Here is an 18,529-nt window from a genome sequence, read left to right on the forward strand (position 1 = left end):
CTGCCTCAGCCTCCCAAGCTGCTGGGATTACAGGCATGAGCCATGAGGTTTTGCCAGTTGCCCATGCTGGCCTCAAACCTGCAATCTTCGTACTTCAGCATTCCAAGTAGCTCGGATTATAGGTGTGCACCACTATGCCCAGCTTACATTTAAGCATTTAAGTTTTTTTTTTGTTTTTTGGTTGTAGATGGACACTATATCTGTATTTTATTTATTTTTATGTGGTGCTGAATATTGACTCCAGTGCCTCATGTATGCAAGACAAGCACTCTACCACTGAGCTATAGCCCCAGCCCATACTTAAGTTTTTATTTGTATTCCACATCTAGGATGAGGGGATAAAATGGGCTTAAAATATTCATTTTAATAAGGAATAACAATATTATAATATAACAGGAACATCTGAGGTCTGAGTTTTTCCAGAGTGATTAAAGGTACCTGCATGAAACATGCATGAAGAGAATTAAGACAGGGTGCAAGGAAACGTTACCCAATGTAAAAAGTGTGGAGGCTGCTATTAGAGGGGTCTAAGTTTGAAGTAAGGTTCCACCACTTCCTTCTCTAAACCTTGAAGTCCTCTTTGTAAGGTGGGGACATAATAGTATCTATTGCTGTGACAAATGTGTAATCATGACAATGGCCATTCAATGAACATTTCTCACATATCAGGCCATTTTTCTTAGTACTTTACAGAAACAGCAGAACTTACTTAATTCTTATAACCACTCTGTGAGAGAGGTACTCTTATGATCCAATTATAGTTGGGGGGAATGAGGTACCAAGAAGTCAATTATAGGCCAAAGTTATACACTAACAAGTAATGAAGATGGACTCTTGGGTCACTACTCCAAATATGCTAAGTGCACACTTTTTGACATAGTTATTTAATATGTCTTAGATATTGTTATAATGAGTCACAGTACTTCTATTGTGTTCATCTACAATTAAAATAAAATACTTCATCCAAAAATTTAATACAGGACAAATTAACATCAACTTTGCTGGATTCTGGTGAATCACTGTTAGCAGAGTGAACATACACATCTCTCATATAATTACATAAATTTCATATTTGACCAAATGCTTTGAAATATACAGAGTGTCTCACATGTGCCAGGTAATATGCAGGACATCAGGGATACACAGGTGAAAAAACACAGTCCAGGCCCTTAAAGAACTGACAGTTTCTACAGTCTGTACAGACTTTTGTGTGTCTGAGTGTGAGCATGTGTCAGTATTTTGATAAGCATTTGAATGCTATATGCATATCACATTAGTTTTTAATGTCCTAGATATACTATAACTAAATAAAACACATATATACACCTTGAGATGATGAGCTGTTGTATATAATTTTCCACATCCATCATATTTACATTGAAATGCTTTTTCTCCACTCTGTTGAGATTTAGCAGTTACTCTTGTTGCATGTCCTTGTAAGACAATCTAGATAAAACAAAAATTATGATTTAAATTACTCATATGGAAATAAAAAAGCTGAAATTTTCACAATAAAAGATAAAGCTATAATGTGGGTTCCAGATTCAGATAATCACTTTATCAAGAGTCTATCAATCTAAATCAGTCACATTCTTCCTGTTCCATTGCTGAAGTCAGCAGCTCTGAAATAGTCAAAAGGAGAGCTACAGTTGAAGGCACTGCTAGTTCAAAGATCTATTTCTCTCCTAGAAAATCAACCCAAGTACCATCCCCATTGTATGCACATATTTCCTGACATACTATTATTTAACTATGCTTTTTTTTAAGGACATATGCCCTAAAATGTCAAATACATTTTCAATTTCAGAAGCATTTCAAAAGCAATGAGAAAAGCTGGGCCTAGTGGCATACATGTGTAATCTCAGCTACTTGGGAGGCTGAAGCAGAAGGATCCTAAGTTCAAAGCCAGTTTAGGCAATCCTGTCTTAAGTCAAAAAATAAAAAGGGCTAAGGCTGGAATTGTGACTCAGTGGTAGAGTGCTCCCCTAGCATGCATGAGGCACTGGGTTTGATCCTCAGCACCACATAAATATAAAACAAAGATATTGTGTCCACCTAAAACCTAAAAAATAAATATTAAAAAAAAAAGGGATGTGGTATAGCTCATTGGTGGAACACCTCTGGGTTCAATAGTAAGAAAGAGAAGGCAGAGGAGAAAGAAGGAAAGGAGGGACGGAGGGAGGAAAGAAGAAAGGAAGAAAGAGAAAGATGGAGGAGGTATGTGCAGGCATTAGGTCATTTAAGTCACCTATAGGAGATAATACAATCAATATCACATTCTGTACTTATATTCAGCACAAGATCTTTTCTTTTGGATATAATACCATAAGAATTCAAATAACACTCCTATGCTAGTAAAGGCTTTTAAAGATTGCTGCCTATTTTAGAAATTATGATACCACAAATGTTGAAGAATGACTGTCTACTATGTGGGTCATATAGTGATACGTTGCAATATTCTTTTCTGTGCTGGCTGTCACTCAAGGTTCAAAAATGACTCTTTCAGAGTTTTGTTGGTTTTTTGTTTGTTTGTTTGTTTTTAGTTGTAGTTGGACACAATACCTTTATTTTATTTATTTATTTTTTTAATGTGATGCTGAGGATTGAACCCAGGGCCTCGGATGTGCCAGGTGAGTGCTCTATCACTGAGCCACAACCCCAGCCCCAGAGGTTTTTTTAATGTTGTAAAAAATTCAAAATAATGAAGCCAAAATCATCACTGGGTGATACTACAGATGTTGTAGGCTTAAAAAGAAATCTGAAAATAAAAGGCAAAACAAGCATGTGATCCTGATGATTTTTCCTCAAAGAACTGTTAGATTCTCTTTGTTTTTGTTTAAAAAAATATCTGATTTATATAAGAGATTCTGCCATACCTCACCACTTTCAGATAAATATGAAGATTTTGGTAAGTAAATTTTCATAAATGTATTTTTAATTGCTTGCTGCTTTTTATCCTCATTCTTAAGGAAATTAATGTTTCATGTAATCTGATTTATGGGGTGAGAACTGATCAATAAAAATTATTTTAGGGTTGGGAAGGTAGCTCAGTAGAATACTTGCCTAGAATGGATGAGACCCTAGATTTGATACCCAGTATCACAAAAATTTTAAAAATCTACATTACTAGATATTTAGACTCTAAAGTAATGTGTTCTCCCATCTCAGGTAACCTCAGGTAACCTCAGATTTCTTTTTTTCTTTAGTACTGGAAATTGAACCCAAGGCCTCATGCATGGAAAATAAGTACTGTACCGCTGAGTTACATCCCAGGCCCCTTTTTTTTTTTTTTTTTGCTGTACTAGGAATTGAATCTAGGGGTGCTCTACCACTGAGCTACATCTTTAGCCCCTTTGGGTTTGATCCCCAGTTTGGGGGGGGAAAACCAAGTATCTAACAAATTTTTCCTAATTTATACCATTTCATTTTCTAAAAAGCTTTATTTTTTTAAGTATATACAACAGCTATACGTATGGTAATATTATGGGTCATTTTGGGTTTTCTTTTTGGAAAATCTCCAAATTAAAAAAAAAACACTAAAAATAGTAATATTGGTGCTACGGATTGGACCTAGAACTTCATGCATATTAAGCACACACTCTATCATTGAGATACACCTCTAGCACGTTTTTTAAAAAATCCTAGATAAACATTTGAGGTGATGGATACGTTAATTATCCTGACCTGATCACTACATGTTGTCTATCTGTATGGAAATATCCCACTATACCCCCCAAAGAGGTATGACAATTTTTGGGGGGGAGGGCGGGGTTAATGGAGATTGAACCTATGAGGAACCTAGCACTGAGCTACATCCCCAGGTCTCTTTATTTTTTGAGACAGGATTTCCCTAAGTTGTTGAGGCTGGCCTTGAACTTGTGATCCTTCTCTCTCAGCCTCCAAAGTTGCTGTGTATATCACTGTGCCTAGCCCCAAAATATGTACAACTATTGTGTCAACTTAAAAAATCCTTTGCCCCTGACTAATAGTCACTGATATAATTATTACCTTTAAGAGATGGAAAAAAGTGGGCTTAAAATATTTAAGAAAAGCAAGGTTTGGACTGGGGATGTGGTTCAGTGCAAGAACATGTGCCTAGCAGGCATGAGGCCCTGGTTCAACCCTCAGCACTGCAAATATATATATAGCAAGTTTCACTTGGTCAAGGTCATGTAGCTAGATTAAAAAAATACAGAAAACAAAAAAATAAAATAAAATAAAATATGAACCACACCTAAATTGCCTATACTAAACAGGTTTGGTTCAATGCAAGAACACGTGCCTAGCAGGCATGAGGCTCTGGGTTCAATCCCATGATTTAGGAAAAACAACATCCACGGACTCTGCTAACCAGAGAAGACTGTACATCTATAGGCTGGCCAGTGATATAACAATGCCTATGTGGTCTGGCTTAAAAATTCAGGCTGAGCCCCATGCTACATGCCTTTATAGTCTCAGCACTCTGGAAACTGAAGTAAGAGGATCACTTGAGCCCAGATGTTTGAGGCCAGCCTAGGGAAAAAAAAAAAAAAAAGTCTCGCCAAGTGTACAGATTCTCTCTGCAGGAATTTGACCTAAGAAATAAATGGAGGAAGGAAGGAAGGAAGGAAGGAAGGAAGGAAGGAAGGGAGGGAGGGAGGGAGGGAGAAATGGAAATCCTGAGTTGGTCATGAGTGGTAAACCTGAGAAAGCATGGCTATGATGAGTCATGTGCAAACTCAATAAGAAGACAGAGAAAGCCTATCTCCAGAGAAAAGGGAGCAGAGATGCCATGGAAGAAACCAGCCCTTTGTGGGAAGTGGGAGAGAGAAGAAAAACAAGTGAGATCAGCCTCCATTCCTGATTCCTTTGTAATTCTAGTTCCTGTGCGGACTAAATGTTCAGCAGTTCCCATTCTGATCTTCTTATTTGCTCTGATATATCCTTACAATATATCTCTTTTTTTCCTTGAGCTAGCTTGACTGGTTCTTGTGGGTCTTCCAACTATTACAGCTCTGATTAAAATACTGTCAAACCAAAGTACTTTGATCTCCAATTAAAGAAAAGTTAGTTTTGAATGATGAAAGGGCCTGGCATTCTAACATAACACGTAGAGTATCAACAATTATATGCATCTACAAATAGTATTTTCATGTGTTACTTAAAATATTAACCAAATGAAAATCTCACTTGGTTATCATAAACTCATGAGATGGGTAAAGCAAAGATGATCATCATTCTCATTTAACAGATAAAAAATTCAGATCCAGAGAAGTAACTTGCTCCAAGTCCCACTGCTACTATATAGCAGAGTAGAAACTCAATCTGGATCTTTTGATTATAAATTGTATACTGGGCTGGGGATGTGGCTCAAGCGGCAGCGTGCTCGCCTGGCATGCGTGCGGCCCGGGTTCGATCCTCAGCACCACATACAAACAAAGATGTTGTGTCCGCTGAAAACTGAAAAATACATATTAAAATTCTCTCTCTCTTTAGAAAAAGAAAAAAAAAAAAAAAAAAAAAGAAAGGGCACCCCTCTATATGAGGACTCAGTCCATAGAGGAAGGTACCCCCAAAAAAAAAATAAATTGTATACTACTTCAATACTGTTTTCTAATTAATAAGGGTGTTGTAACATGAGGGCAATGACTATAGCTATAGTCTGCCACAAACACATCCGCCTCCCCCCAGTGTTTTTACAGTTCTTACAAGTGAACACACAGGTATTCTTAGAGACTATTTTATATTGGGGTTTTAAATTCAGTGCTACTGGGGCTGGGGATGTGGCTCAAGTGGTAGCACGCTCGCCTGGCAGGCGTGCGGCCCGGGTTCGATCCTCAGCACCACATACAAACAAAGATGTTGTGTCCGCCGGAAAAAAAATAAATAAATAAAACCTAAAAATAAAAAATAAAAATTCTCTCTCTCTCAAAAAAAAAAAAAAAATTTCTTGAAAATAAATTCAGTGCTACTGACATTTTCAGAGGGTAACTCCTTGTTGGTGGAGCTATCCTTTGGGGGAAATCTCTACCCACCAAGTTTCAAGTAGTTTTACCTAAATTGTTGACAACCAAAAAAACTGTCTCTAGACATTGCCACATGTCCTGGGGCAAAACTGCCTCCACCTGAGAACTGCTTTAAGTACTCTAAGCCTTTCCTTGTCCGGTGAATTTTTTGTTGTTGTTCATATCAGAGATGAGTTCAGTGGCACAACTAACATCTTCATGTTACAGCTGAAATAAAAATTCTAAACTATAAACATCACAATTTTTTAAAAAATCTAGAGCTTAGAAACAAGACTATTTACAGGAAAATCTGTTGCTTTAGCTATCAATTTCTTTAAAGTTTAGGCAGACACAGAGCTACAACTTCATAAGCAAAAATGCAGAAGGAGCACAAAGAGATGAGACCAGAAGTTATACGTTCTGCTTATTTGCTACGATTCCTTGAAGCAGCCTGGCTTTTTAATACCATACATTGGGCCCTCAATCTCAAATGTGATACTCAATTGTTTTAGAGAAACAGGAAGTTTTGGTCAAGTACTAAAGAGAAAAAGAGTAAGTCACAAATACAAGCCATATATATAATTAAAATTTTCTACTGCCACATTGAAATGGGAAAAAGAAACAGGTAAAGTTAATTTTATCTAACCCAATATAATAGGCCGGATATGTGTTATTTCAACATGTATATGAAAAATTATTGATGAGATATTTTACATTTTTTTTTCATAATAAGTCTTAAAAATCCACACCTTAATTCAAACTAGCCACCAAGTGCTCAATAGCCACGTGTGGTTAGTAGCTACCATACTGGACAGCACAGATCTAGTCTGCAAGGAAAAAGACAGAAGGCTGTGGTCAAAAAAAATTCTATTGAACCGTCTTCTATTATTTTGTCTATTGGTACCAATAACAATGGTTTTATTTCTTCAGATAAAAAGTAATGAAGTTGTGGGGTATGGTGGCACATGGCAGCTTGGGAGGCTGAGGCAGGAGGATCACGAGTTCAAAACCAGCCTGGGCAATTTAGTGAAGCCCTAAGCAACTCAGCGAGGCCTTGTTTCTAAATAAAATATAAAAAAAGTGCTGGGGAGGTGGCTTAGTAGTTAATTAAGCACCCCTGGGTTCAATCCCTGATACTCCCTCAAAAAAAAGGTAATGAAGTTTTTAATGACATTTTTGCCTTAGCAATTCTCAATCCCTCTGTTTCTGGATTCAGAAATTAACAACTGATGTTAATAGTCTTTTATAATAATATATGTTAATAGGTTAAGAAGCCTGATGGTAAATTCATTCATTTTTTGGTTAAGTCTCACTCTATATTAGTTAATTACAAGCACACTTATAACTTCCTTTCTTTAAAAATATTCTACAGTTGCCAGGTATGGTGACACATGCCTATAATCCCAGTGATTTTGGAGGCTAAAGCAGGAGGATTGCAAGTTCCAGGCCAGCCTCAGCAATTTAGTGATAAAAAATAAAAAAGGGTGGGGATGTAGGTAAGTGGTAGAGTGCCCCTGGTGATAAAAAAAGAGAGGAAGGAAGGGAAAAGGGGAGGAAAGGAGAGCAAAGGATGAAGGCAGGGAAGGAAGAGGGAGGGAAAGAAAGCAGAAGAAAGAGAGGAAAGAGGGGGAAAAGTACAAAAAGGGAAGGAGAAAGGAAGAAAGGGCTGGGAATGTATAACATGATACAATACTCTGGGTTAATTTCCATTACCCCCCACCCCCAATCTATGTTTGCAGCATGGTGGTGCAGGCCTGTAGTCCTGGCTATTTGGGAAGTTGAAGTAGGAGGATCACAAGTTCAAAGCCGGCATGGGCAACTCAGCAAGACCCTGTCTCAAAATAAAAAATAGAAAAGGGGATGTATATAGCTTAGTAGTAGAGCAACCCTGGGTTCAAAACATAGTACTGCAAAAGAAAAAAATTCTAAGATTCTACTGCTTAAATATCTTATCATTTGGTAGTTACCAATAAGAAAACTTAATAGGCCACTGCAAGTCACTGAGCTATCTCTTGCATACATTTACATGTGTTTCCATTTCAGTAGAATTTAGCTGAGATGAATTTGACATAATAAAATTTAAAAATATTAAGTCTCATTCATAAAATGTGAAAGTGAATTCCAAGACTTGAAAACTTTACCAAGAATCACACAATTTCAAAGCTCATGGACTTAGTAAACAGAAAATTAAATTTATATTCTTGTTACTCTGTAGCACCACTTGAGCTGTTAAATATATAGACTGGCCATTCAATCATCAAACTTGTATCAGAGATATCAGTAATTCTTTTCTTTTATCGTTTATTAGTATTATAACTGAAAAATCTCTTGATAAGCCCTAACAATCTCACTAAATGTTATTAAGTGGTGATGTTAATGCTCAAAAACGTGTCCTTGGCTGATCACAGAGGCATATACCTGTAATCCCATCTACCTGGGAGGCTAAGGCAGGGGGATCACAAGTTCAAAACCAGCCTGTGCAATTTTAGTGAGAACCTATCTCAAAATAACATTAAAAAATAGTTGGGGGGTGCTGGGGTTGTGGCTCAGTGGTAGAGTGCTCGCCTAGTATGCATAAGGCACTGGGTTAGATCCTCAGCATCACACAAATATAAAATAAAGATATTGTGTCCACCTAAAACTAAAAAATAAATTTTTTAAAAAAATATTTATTTTTCAGTTGTAGGTGAACACAATATCTTTATTCATTTTATGTGGTGCTGAGGTTTGAACCCAGTGACTCAGGTGTGCTAGGTGAGTACTCTACTGCTGAGCCACAACCTCAGCCCCAAAAATAAATATTAAAAAAAAAACAGTTGGGAATATAGCTTAGTGGTAGAGTGCTTTCCAAGCATGTACAAGGCCTTGGGTCCAATTCCCAGTAAGAAGGGGGACAAAAAAGATGGTTACTTTGGTGGTTAATAGGGTGTTACCTGAGCAAGGGGTAGCCAATGACTAGACCAAGGGTGAACACTGAATCAAAGGGAAGCCACAGGCCATCTGCAGCCCAGGAAGCAGTCTGGTACAAAAAGTACAATATCAGTTTTGCTAAGTATGAATAATAATGATTAGCTTGTCTGGATTTTCCCTTCAGAATTTGAAAAGGAAAATACGGGAATAGAAGTAGAAGAAACTTTTAAAACATACAAATGGCAAAGTATACACAATGGAATATTACTCAACATTAAAAGAAAATAAAATCATGGCATTTGCAGGTAAATGGATGGAGTTGGAGAATACAATGCTAAGTGAAGTAAGCCAATCCCCCAAAACCAAATGCCGAATGTGTTCTCTGATATAAGGATGCTGATTCATAATGGGGATTGGGGGGGAGTTTGGGAGGAATGGACAAACTTTAGATAAGGCAAAGGGGAGAAAGGGGAAGGGAGGGGGTATAGAGGTAGGAAAGTCGGTGGGGAAAAAAAAAAAAAAAAGGCAAAATAGCAAGGATTAGGTCATAGTAATGAGTGAGTCACAGAGAATGGATCCACAAAATTCCATGAATGGGACAGTAAGAAAACTGCCTGGTTTCCAAAACTGCTTTGGATTCCAGAATACAAACTAAGCTGGATTTCTGTGATATTTCTATTTCTGTAATGTCACTCTACCACCACTAACAAATCTTAGGGCCTGAGGTAATTTGAGAAAGCTGGTCCTAATACGGATACTGTTTTTCTGAAATGGTGCAATTTTCCTGGAAAAGTAGCATGATCTCTATTGTTGCTTAGAAAACATTAAGAGATTCTTATATAACAAAGGAGATTTACATACCTGCATTTTTTTCTCTTGTTCATTTTCTCCAATTATTCCAGTACCTGTTACACTTTCACTTCCATCAATGGACACCTATAGGAATAAAATAAAGCTTAAAGATGTTTTACCTTTGCATTTTTTTAAATACCTTCATTTTATTTATTTATTTTTATGTGGTGCTGAGAATTGAACCCAAGGCTACACACATGCAAGGCGAGCACTCTACCACTGAGCCACAACCCCAGCCCCTTATCTTTACATTTTTACAGTGGGGGGACAGATACCAGGATGACTTCATGCCTGCTGGGCAAGCCCTCTTCTACTAAACTACATCCTTAGCCCCATGTTTTACATTTTGGTAATGTATGGCAGGTGAGAACATGGAGGTTTTGTTGTTGTTGATGTTGTTGTTATTATTATTAATATTATGTGTGTAGACTTCCCAAATAAAAATTGAAAAAAAAAAACTTAAATTAAATGAGAGAAATATGTTTGATGCAGGAAAAATACCCACCACCACCCCCTTTTAGAGCTGGGGTTTTTGTACGTTACTCAGGCTAGCCTAGAACTCTGAGACTCAAACATCTTCTTAACTCAGCCTCCCAAAGGGCTGAAACTATAGCCATACAGCATTACACAATGATCAAAACTCAGTCCATCTCTCTTTTTTTTTTTTTTTTGGTACCAGGGATTGAACTGAGGGGCACTTTAGAACTGAACCACTGTTGCAGCCCTTTTTTACATTTATATATACATATATTACTTACATTTATATATATATATATATATATATATGTGTGTGTGTATATGTGTGTGTGTGTGTGTATATATATATATATATAGAGAGAGAGAGAGAGAGAGAGTGTGTGTGTGTGTGTGTGTGTGTGTGTATAATGAGTGAGTCACAGAGAAAGGATCCACAAAATTCCATGAATGGGACAATAAGAAAATTGCCTGGTCTCCCAAACTGCCTTGGATTGCAGAATATAAGCTCAGCTGGATTTCTGCAATATTTCTATTTCTGTAATGTCACTCTACCACTGCTAACAAACTATATATATATATATACACACACACACATATATATATATATATATATATATATATATATATATATATATATATATATATGCATTGCTGGTTCTGCATTGCTAGTTTCCCAATGCAAAAATATATATATATTTAATTGTGGATGATTATTTATTTATTTATTTATATGTGGTGCTGAGAATCAAACCCAGTGCCTCACATATGCTACAAAAGCACTCTACCACTAAGCTAAAATCCCTTTTTTATATTTTATTTAGAGACATGGTCTCGCTGTGTTGCCTAGGGCCTTGCTAAATTGCTGAGATTGGCTTTGAACTCATGATCCTCCTGCCTCAGCCTCCTGAGCCACTGGGATTATAGGCATGTTGGGCATATCTATACTTTATTATTTCTTCTATAGCACTCATCCTTGAATATCTCTTTTTGTAAATTACCTGCTAATTCATTTATTTTCTGTAAGTCCTTACCCCATTCCCTTATTTTTTCTTCCAATATATCTTTTTACACTTCACCTTTTTAAGATAAATGCAGTTCTCTTTGAGGTTGAATGATTTTGGTTCTGCATTGCTAGTTTCCCAATAAAGTGTACTTTTTTTTTTTTTCCATGAAAAATAAAGAGGCTGTACCTGGGACAGTACTGAAGTAAAATACCATACCTTTGCTGCATACTGTTCCAAAGCACTGATAGTGTCAGGGTCAATTGTGCCATCGCCAGTGTGAAGCCCTGCCACTGTCCCATCGGCCTGAATTGCCAAGATGGTGTCAGACTGCGGGACTTGCACTGCATGGTGGATATAGGCTGTGGTGCCATCTTCCAGCTGAACAGCCTGTAATGCACTCTGGTCATAACTATCTGAAGGAGTAGAAGAGAAAGGCCTTAAAGTTTGACAAACAGTTACATATTTAAAAGAAGAAGGGAATAAACTTTTACTGAGTAGTACTAGAAACACCAGATGATGTGCTTTATGTTATTTCATTTAATTCTCAAAAAACTTCTATGAAACAGGTATATTTACTACCATACAAATGGGAATCAGAATTTGAGAAAAGTCACTTTCCTTAGGAACCAGGAAATTTTTAAAAACCTAACAAGTAATAGTCCAAATCAGTTGTAAAGAAACCAGGATGTGGGTTGAGGTTGTGGCTCAGTGGTGGAGAACTTGCCTATCCTGTGTGAGACACTGGGTTCGATCCTCAGCACCACATAAAAATAAATAAAATAAAGATAGGGAAAAAAAAAAAGAAACCAGGATTTGAATTGATGTAATTATGACTCCAAAGTCCATAGTGTTTACTGTTCCAAATGGTTTCTGGCAGCTCAAATTGTGAGAAAGCTTTCTCTTTTTAACTGTGTGCAAGCCAGGTGCCTTGAACTTCAAAGGATAAATACAATTTTTACACATGACGATACTTCAGCAGATATTATTTTTCCCATACTCCCACTTCTCCCTTACTTCATATTTTCAAAGTTACTGTACCTTTGGAGGTATGATGAATAAATGCTGTGGTTCCATCTTCTAACTGCACTGCTTGACCATCCTCTAGACGCAAACTGTCCCCTGCTCAAGAAACAATTGTTTACATTTAGGTCCCATGCTTTCCAACATGTTCCAATTAACTAACTTGGCAAAAAACAATCAATTAGCTATTAAATGCATGATGACAACCTATAGTTGCTTTATGAGTCAATAAAGCTGCTTTGAGAAAGCACTTAAAAGCAATATAATACTTGTTTTAGGAATACACACAAGAGGGGAAGAGAGTTGAAAGTAGGGGAAAAAAGAAGAAAAAGAGTAATGCAGGATTCATTTCAAACAATAGACACATTCACCTAGGACTGCTACCCACTAATTTCTAGAACTTCCTTTCCACTATCTTTGAGACTCAGTCTTGGTTACATTAAAATGGTCTTTAAGCCAGGTGCAGTGGTGCACACCTACAATCCTAGCTACTTGACAGGCTGAGGCAGGAAGATTGCAAGTTTGAGACCAGCCTGGGCAACTTAGCAAGACCCTGTCTCAAATTTCTTTAAAAAGGGCTGGGGTTATGGCTTCGTAGTAGAGCAGTGCTGGGTTCAATCTTCAGTATTGGAGAAAAAAAACAACAACAAAAAAGGTCTTTAGATCCTACCTCTGGCACCTACTTATCTCCCTTTTCAAAAAAAGGCAGACTAGAAATCAGGACCAAATTTAAGTAATATGAGGAAGCTGGTGGCAGCAAACACCAAAATCAGAGAATCAGGAGGTTTCCTGTGTTGCATCTTAAATACTTACTACTTTTAGGTATGGGCACATGTTGAACATAGGCAGCAGAACCATCTTCCAACTGAATGACTTGGCCATCAATGAGCTTCCCATCTGGAACAAAAGATTCAAGCCAATAAATTAGCACAAACAAAAATTTTTTAACTTTATACAATTTCAAAATGATATCAACTATAAAAACATACACTACTTAAGCTCATGTTCATCTTGATTCTTCCCTCAACGTTCTGAGGCAATTCAATAACACATCCAGTGATCCTATAGAAAGCAGAAAATCCTCCCTCAGCCATCCTTCCTCCCCTCCAATTTTCAATCAAACAAGTACAAGAGGAAGAGTGGCTCATCACAGCAAGCTACATGAATTGAACCTCAACGTACCTTTCAGAACCACTCAGAATCAGTGACCCTGACTATGGGGAAGCTGAACAGTATGTCAGCGTATGTGAGGCTGGTTGTCACTGTCACTCCTGGGAGGAATGCAGACCCTGTGTATATACATTTGTGCTCAGTAGGTTCCCATAAAAACAAGGAGTTTTAGAATTGGGCTATTTCCTGGAGCAAAGTAAACAGTAACTTAGAGACAATGTTACAAAAGCAAAACCAAATGTCTACCCTTATGTTTAATAAACACATTAAATAACAACTTAAAGTTAAAAAACAAAAGAATGGTTTTGCTCAAAATAGGAAACAGGTCAGACACACTCCCTTCCCTCCTCTCTCCCACTAAATTTGATACCCTAGAGTATCTTCCTATTATCTAAAAGGGTGTCCCAAAATTATCCAGTTATCAAAATTTAAGTTAAAAATAATTTAAAATTATTATAAGCAATCTAGTGTCTTTAGGAGAGACTGGGAAGGAGGTATAGTTGCTAGGGGTTCCAATGCTAAGGTTATAAATTGCTGGTACTAACCAACTGGCCATTTAGGAGGCACATACCTTTAGAATTGTGTTGTATGTAAGCAGTAGAGCCATCTGCAAGTGTTACTGCTTGCAAGCTTACACCTTCCATATTTTCTAAATTGTCACCATCTATTATAAAACAAAATTACTTTCTTTAGATAACTATTATGTGCATGCTGATTAATTTTTTAAAAAAATGAAGATTAGCAATAGGCAGGTTGCTTTACCTAATTCTTAGAGACCAAAATGGAATCTCTTTTAGCATTTATTAAAAAATATTTCCCTGCCCTGCTATACCCAATGCCCACATCAGGGGGAAAAAAAAATGCTCATAATAGCCAGGCATGGTGGCACACTCAACAACTCAAGAGGCTGAGGCAGGAGGATCACAAGTTCAAGGTCAGCCTCAACAACTTAGTGAGACCCTGTCTCAAAATAAAAATTTAAAAAGGCTGGAGATGTGATTGACTGATTAATTACCACTGGGTTTAATCCCCAGTACCAACAAAACAAAACAAAACCTCAGAAAGGCCTAGGTTTATGTTACCACTAATTAAGTTACAGGGAAGTAAATACAGTGTCATAAGTTTCTATTTAAGATAAATAATATTACCAAACTCATGTGGTCCCTTCAAATATGACTGCTCACCTGCCACAGTTACTGCTTCTGTGAGGCACAAGGTAACATGTTGAGCCTCCATTCCTCCTCCAGGAAACTCTGTCATTCCTTGAGAATCCCGATTTATCTGGGCTAACAACATTTTCTACCTTGAAGAAAAATACAGTCCCTTGAGGATAAACAATGACACATATAAAATAAAAGACATAAATATATTACTGAACCCGCCCCAAAAATTTTGAAAGACATAAACAGTATGTGATATTTGATATAACATGCAATTTCACTTAATATGCAGGGTAAGAGTATTAAAACTACAAAAGTATGTCTTATACCTCAAGAAAGTAGCACTAATGACATGACTTAGTAAGGGCACACCTGAACAAAGCTGAATGGTAAGTATACTCTGGTTTGCTTTCCGTGAGACTAGGGAGTCTGAGGAACAGAAGTAGAGAAAAAAGATTCTGATATTCCAAACACCACTTCTGAAGTTGCTCTATTAAAAGGCATGCAGTTTGGCCAGGTGTGGTGGTGCATGCCTGTAATCCCAGAAGCTTGGGAGGCTAAGACACGAGGATCACCAGTTCAAAATCAGCCTCAGCAACTAAGTGAGACTCCATCTCTAAATAAAACATAAAAAGGGGCTGGGGATGTGGCTGGCTAAATGGTTAAGTGGCCCTGGGTTCAATTCCAGGTACCAAAAAAAAAAAAAAAAAAAGCTATTTCAAAATTCACAATAGTAGATTGTACTTTAAATCCCCCAAGATGAACACTGCATATGTTAACTGTTTTTTGAGGGGTGGTATGGGGAGTAACAGGCACTCAGCCACTGAGTCACATCCCCAGCCCTAATTTATATTTTATTTAGAGACAGGGTCTCACTGAGTTGCTTAGCACCTTGCTATTACTGAGGCTGGCTTTGAACTTGTGATCCTCCTGCCTCAGCCTCCTGAGTCGATAAGATTACAGGCGTGCACCACCGGCGTGCACCACCGCACTCCAGCTCCTGTTTATTAGTTTTGAGGTACAGAGTTGCAAAAAGTGATAGTAAAAGAACAATCAGAGCATATTATAAAAGCTTTCAAGTATGTACTGGAGTAGAATCTTTTTTTCAAATAAACACACAATCTTGAACCCTACTAAAAAACAGCTAAAAGTGGCATTTAATTATAAATGCATTTTAAGTGTAAACTTTTGTTTTCTTCTTTTTTAAAGTATAACCTTTTAAATTTTATTCATGAGAATGATTGCTTAGATGAACTCAAAATCTTAAATCAAAATAAAAGTGATGATAGCAGGGTTATGCATCCAATTTATCATAGAGCCAAGAGAAGAAACAGAAAGGTAAAGCTGATTTGCACAGATTAATTCAGAGATCAACTTTTTAAAAATCCCACAATATGCTTTAATCAAATAGATCTACTGGCACTAGAACAGTAGTAGATAATATGTTTGAAGTTTAATCACTAATTATTTTTAAGATATACAGAGTAAAGTACTTGCATACCAGAGGACTGAAGGAATATCTAAAAAGCACTGGGTACATCCTCTCTGTGGAAAATAACTCTATTTACATGAAACACAAAAGTAGAATATATTTCTTCATATATTTAGATTCTTTAAAGCTTCATATTATCAATTTAAACCTGAAAGTGAAAAATTGAACACAACTTCAGCATACTAGGAGATATACCAGTTGTGGTATATCTAATATACTAAATATACTAGAAATAAATTTTAGCATTGTGGGGATGGGGTTGTGGCTCAGTGACAGAGCACTGCCTAGCATGTGTGAGGCACTGGGTTCGATTCTCAGCACCACATAAAAATAAATAAAAGTATCATGTCTGTCTACAATTAAAAATATTTAAAAAAATTTTAGCATTGTTTTATTAAATATAAGTAATAAGATGCCAAGGCAAAGAAACCAGGCATTTGTTCCCATTTGTTCCTACTTCATTTAGTCTCTTGTTTATACTAAAAATAGTAACTTACCACCACAATCTTACCTTAAAAACTATAAATCTAAGTACAATTTATATGCAAGGGTTTTCTCATAAGAGTTTCATCACAGGTGCACAATAAAAAGACTCCAGGACCTTGGTTCAATACCCAGTACTAACAAAAACAAACAAGCCAAAAATTATACAAATATATACTGTTTATATATATAATGTATATATAACTATGTATATGTGTGTGTATATATACACATATACATATATATACATATATGTATATATATATCCTGTTTCTTCCCAAATAAACACAACACATTCCCTACCACCATTAAGGTTTGCCAATTCATCTTTCTGCTCTAAGAGGTTTGCCATCTGGATTTGCCTATTTTCATCAAAGTGAGACACCCAGAATAAAAATTATCAGGTCACCCCTTAACTAAATTTTTCATTTAATTTTATTTTTTTATGGTACTAGAGCTAGAACTCAGGAGCACTTAACCACTGAGCTACATCTCCAGTCTTTATTTAATTTAATTGTTTTATTTTGAGAAGGGCCTTGCTTAGTTGCTAAACCTGGCTTTGAGCTTGTGGTCCTCCTGCCTGAGTGTCCTAAGTGGCAGGGATTACAGGAATGCATCACCACCCTTGGCTTAAATTCTGATTACAAGACAGCAGTTGCCAACACCATGATTTTCACTCTTCAAAACTTTTTCATCTCATATCTTTTGTGTGTACGTGGTGCTAGGGATTGAACCTAGGGCTTTGTGCATTCGACGCAAGCACTCTACCAACTGACTTACATACCCAGCCCTCATTTTGTATCTTAACTATTGCAATAATCTCTTTATGTTCTCTTTGTGCCATTCTCATTCTTCAAGTCCATAACAGGGCCAGCTATCTCACTCTATTCTGTATACCACTGAAATTTTTCTTGTGTACAATATTATAAAATAAATTTTAAAATTAAGAAAAATGGAGCTGGGGATGTGGCTCAAGTGGTAGCGTGCTCGCCTGGCATGCGTGCGGCCTGGGTTCGATCCTCAGCACCACATACAAACAAAGATGTTGTGTCCGCCAAAAACTAAAGAATAAATATTGGAATTCTCTCTCTCTCTCTTTTAAAAAAAAAAAATTAAGAAAAATGATTCTCAATAGTTTAAAATCAAATATTTTCATTTTTCTTCTTTAGTTCTTGCTATCTATATATACATATATTTTACAGTGTTGTAATTAGAGATATTATTTTGTATTCAGTTTTTAAAATTTTAATAACTACGGAAATCGATCCCTAAAAATAGAATCTTTAGCTTTTTTCACTTCTATAAGTTCTGCCAAATTGACAACACATCTTAATAATGATCACTTTTAATTCATTTTTTTTTTGGCCGGGGGGGGGTTTACCAGGGATTGAACTCAGGGGCACTCAGCCACTGAGCCACATCCCCAGTCCTATTTTTTGTATTTTATTTACAGACTGGGGTCTCACTGAGTTGTTTAGCACCTCACTTTTTGCTGAGGCTGGTTTTGAACTTGCAATCCTCCTGTCTCAGCCTCCCAAGCCGCTGGGATTACAGGGGTGCACCACCACACCTGGTGATCACTTTTAAATTAAATTAAGGTGTCCTGGGTGTAGCTCAGTGGTGGACTGAGCACTTGGCATTCGAGGGATCTTGGATTCAATCCCCAGCACCAAATGAACACAAAAAACAAAACAACATTAAATTCTCTTATAAGCCATTTAACATTTTTCTTACTAAATATAAGGCACAAATGACTTTGTCATTAAAAATAATCTTTCAGTAAATATGTTTACAAATATAGTGTCTTTGGAGAAGCAGAGTAGATTATATCCTTAACCTCTCAGAGCACATGCCTGTAAGCCCAGCTAATCAGGAGGCTAACGCAGGAGGATTACAAGTTTAAGGCAGACTCAATAACTCAGCAAGATGCTGTTTCAAAATAAAAAATATAAAAAGGGCAGGGAGCTGGGTGCAGTG

General features: G+C 36.8%; 1 protein-coding gene across 4 annotated transcripts in view; it reads right to left on the reverse strand.

Moving 5' to 3' along the window:
* Window positions 1-18,529, reverse strand: part of Znf143 (zinc finger protein 143) — a 59,289-nt gene that overhangs the window by 32,836 nt on the left and 7,924 nt on the right. For 2 of the 4 annotated variants that reach the window (XM_071616393.1, XM_027942351.2), the window contains exons 2-8: window positions 14,602-14,716; window positions 13,989-14,081; window positions 13,061-13,144; window positions 12,266-12,349; window positions 11,444-11,640; window positions 9,756-9,830; window positions 1,327-1,446 (exon numbers count right to left, since the gene is read on the reverse strand). In XM_071616393.1, coding sequence (XP_071472494.1) covers window positions 1,327-1,446; window positions 9,756-9,830; window positions 11,444-11,640; window positions 12,266-12,349; window positions 13,061-13,144; window positions 13,989-14,081; window positions 14,602-14,716 — 768 coding nt within the window. Of the gene's footprint in view, window positions 1-1,326; window positions 1,447-9,755; window positions 9,831-11,443; window positions 11,641-12,265; window positions 12,350-13,060; window positions 13,145-13,988; window positions 14,082-14,601; window positions 14,721-18,529 lie in introns of all 4 variants that reach the window. The other 2 variants (XM_027942350.2, XM_071616392.1) reach the window with 2 other exon arrangements.

Source organism: Marmota flaviventris, chromosome 9 (assembly GCF_047511675.1).
Source record: "Marmota flaviventris isolate mMarFla1 chromosome 9, mMarFla1.hap1, whole genome shotgun sequence".
NCBI classification, from domain to species: Eukaryota; Metazoa; Chordata; class Mammalia; order Rodentia; family Sciuridae; genus Marmota; species Marmota flaviventris.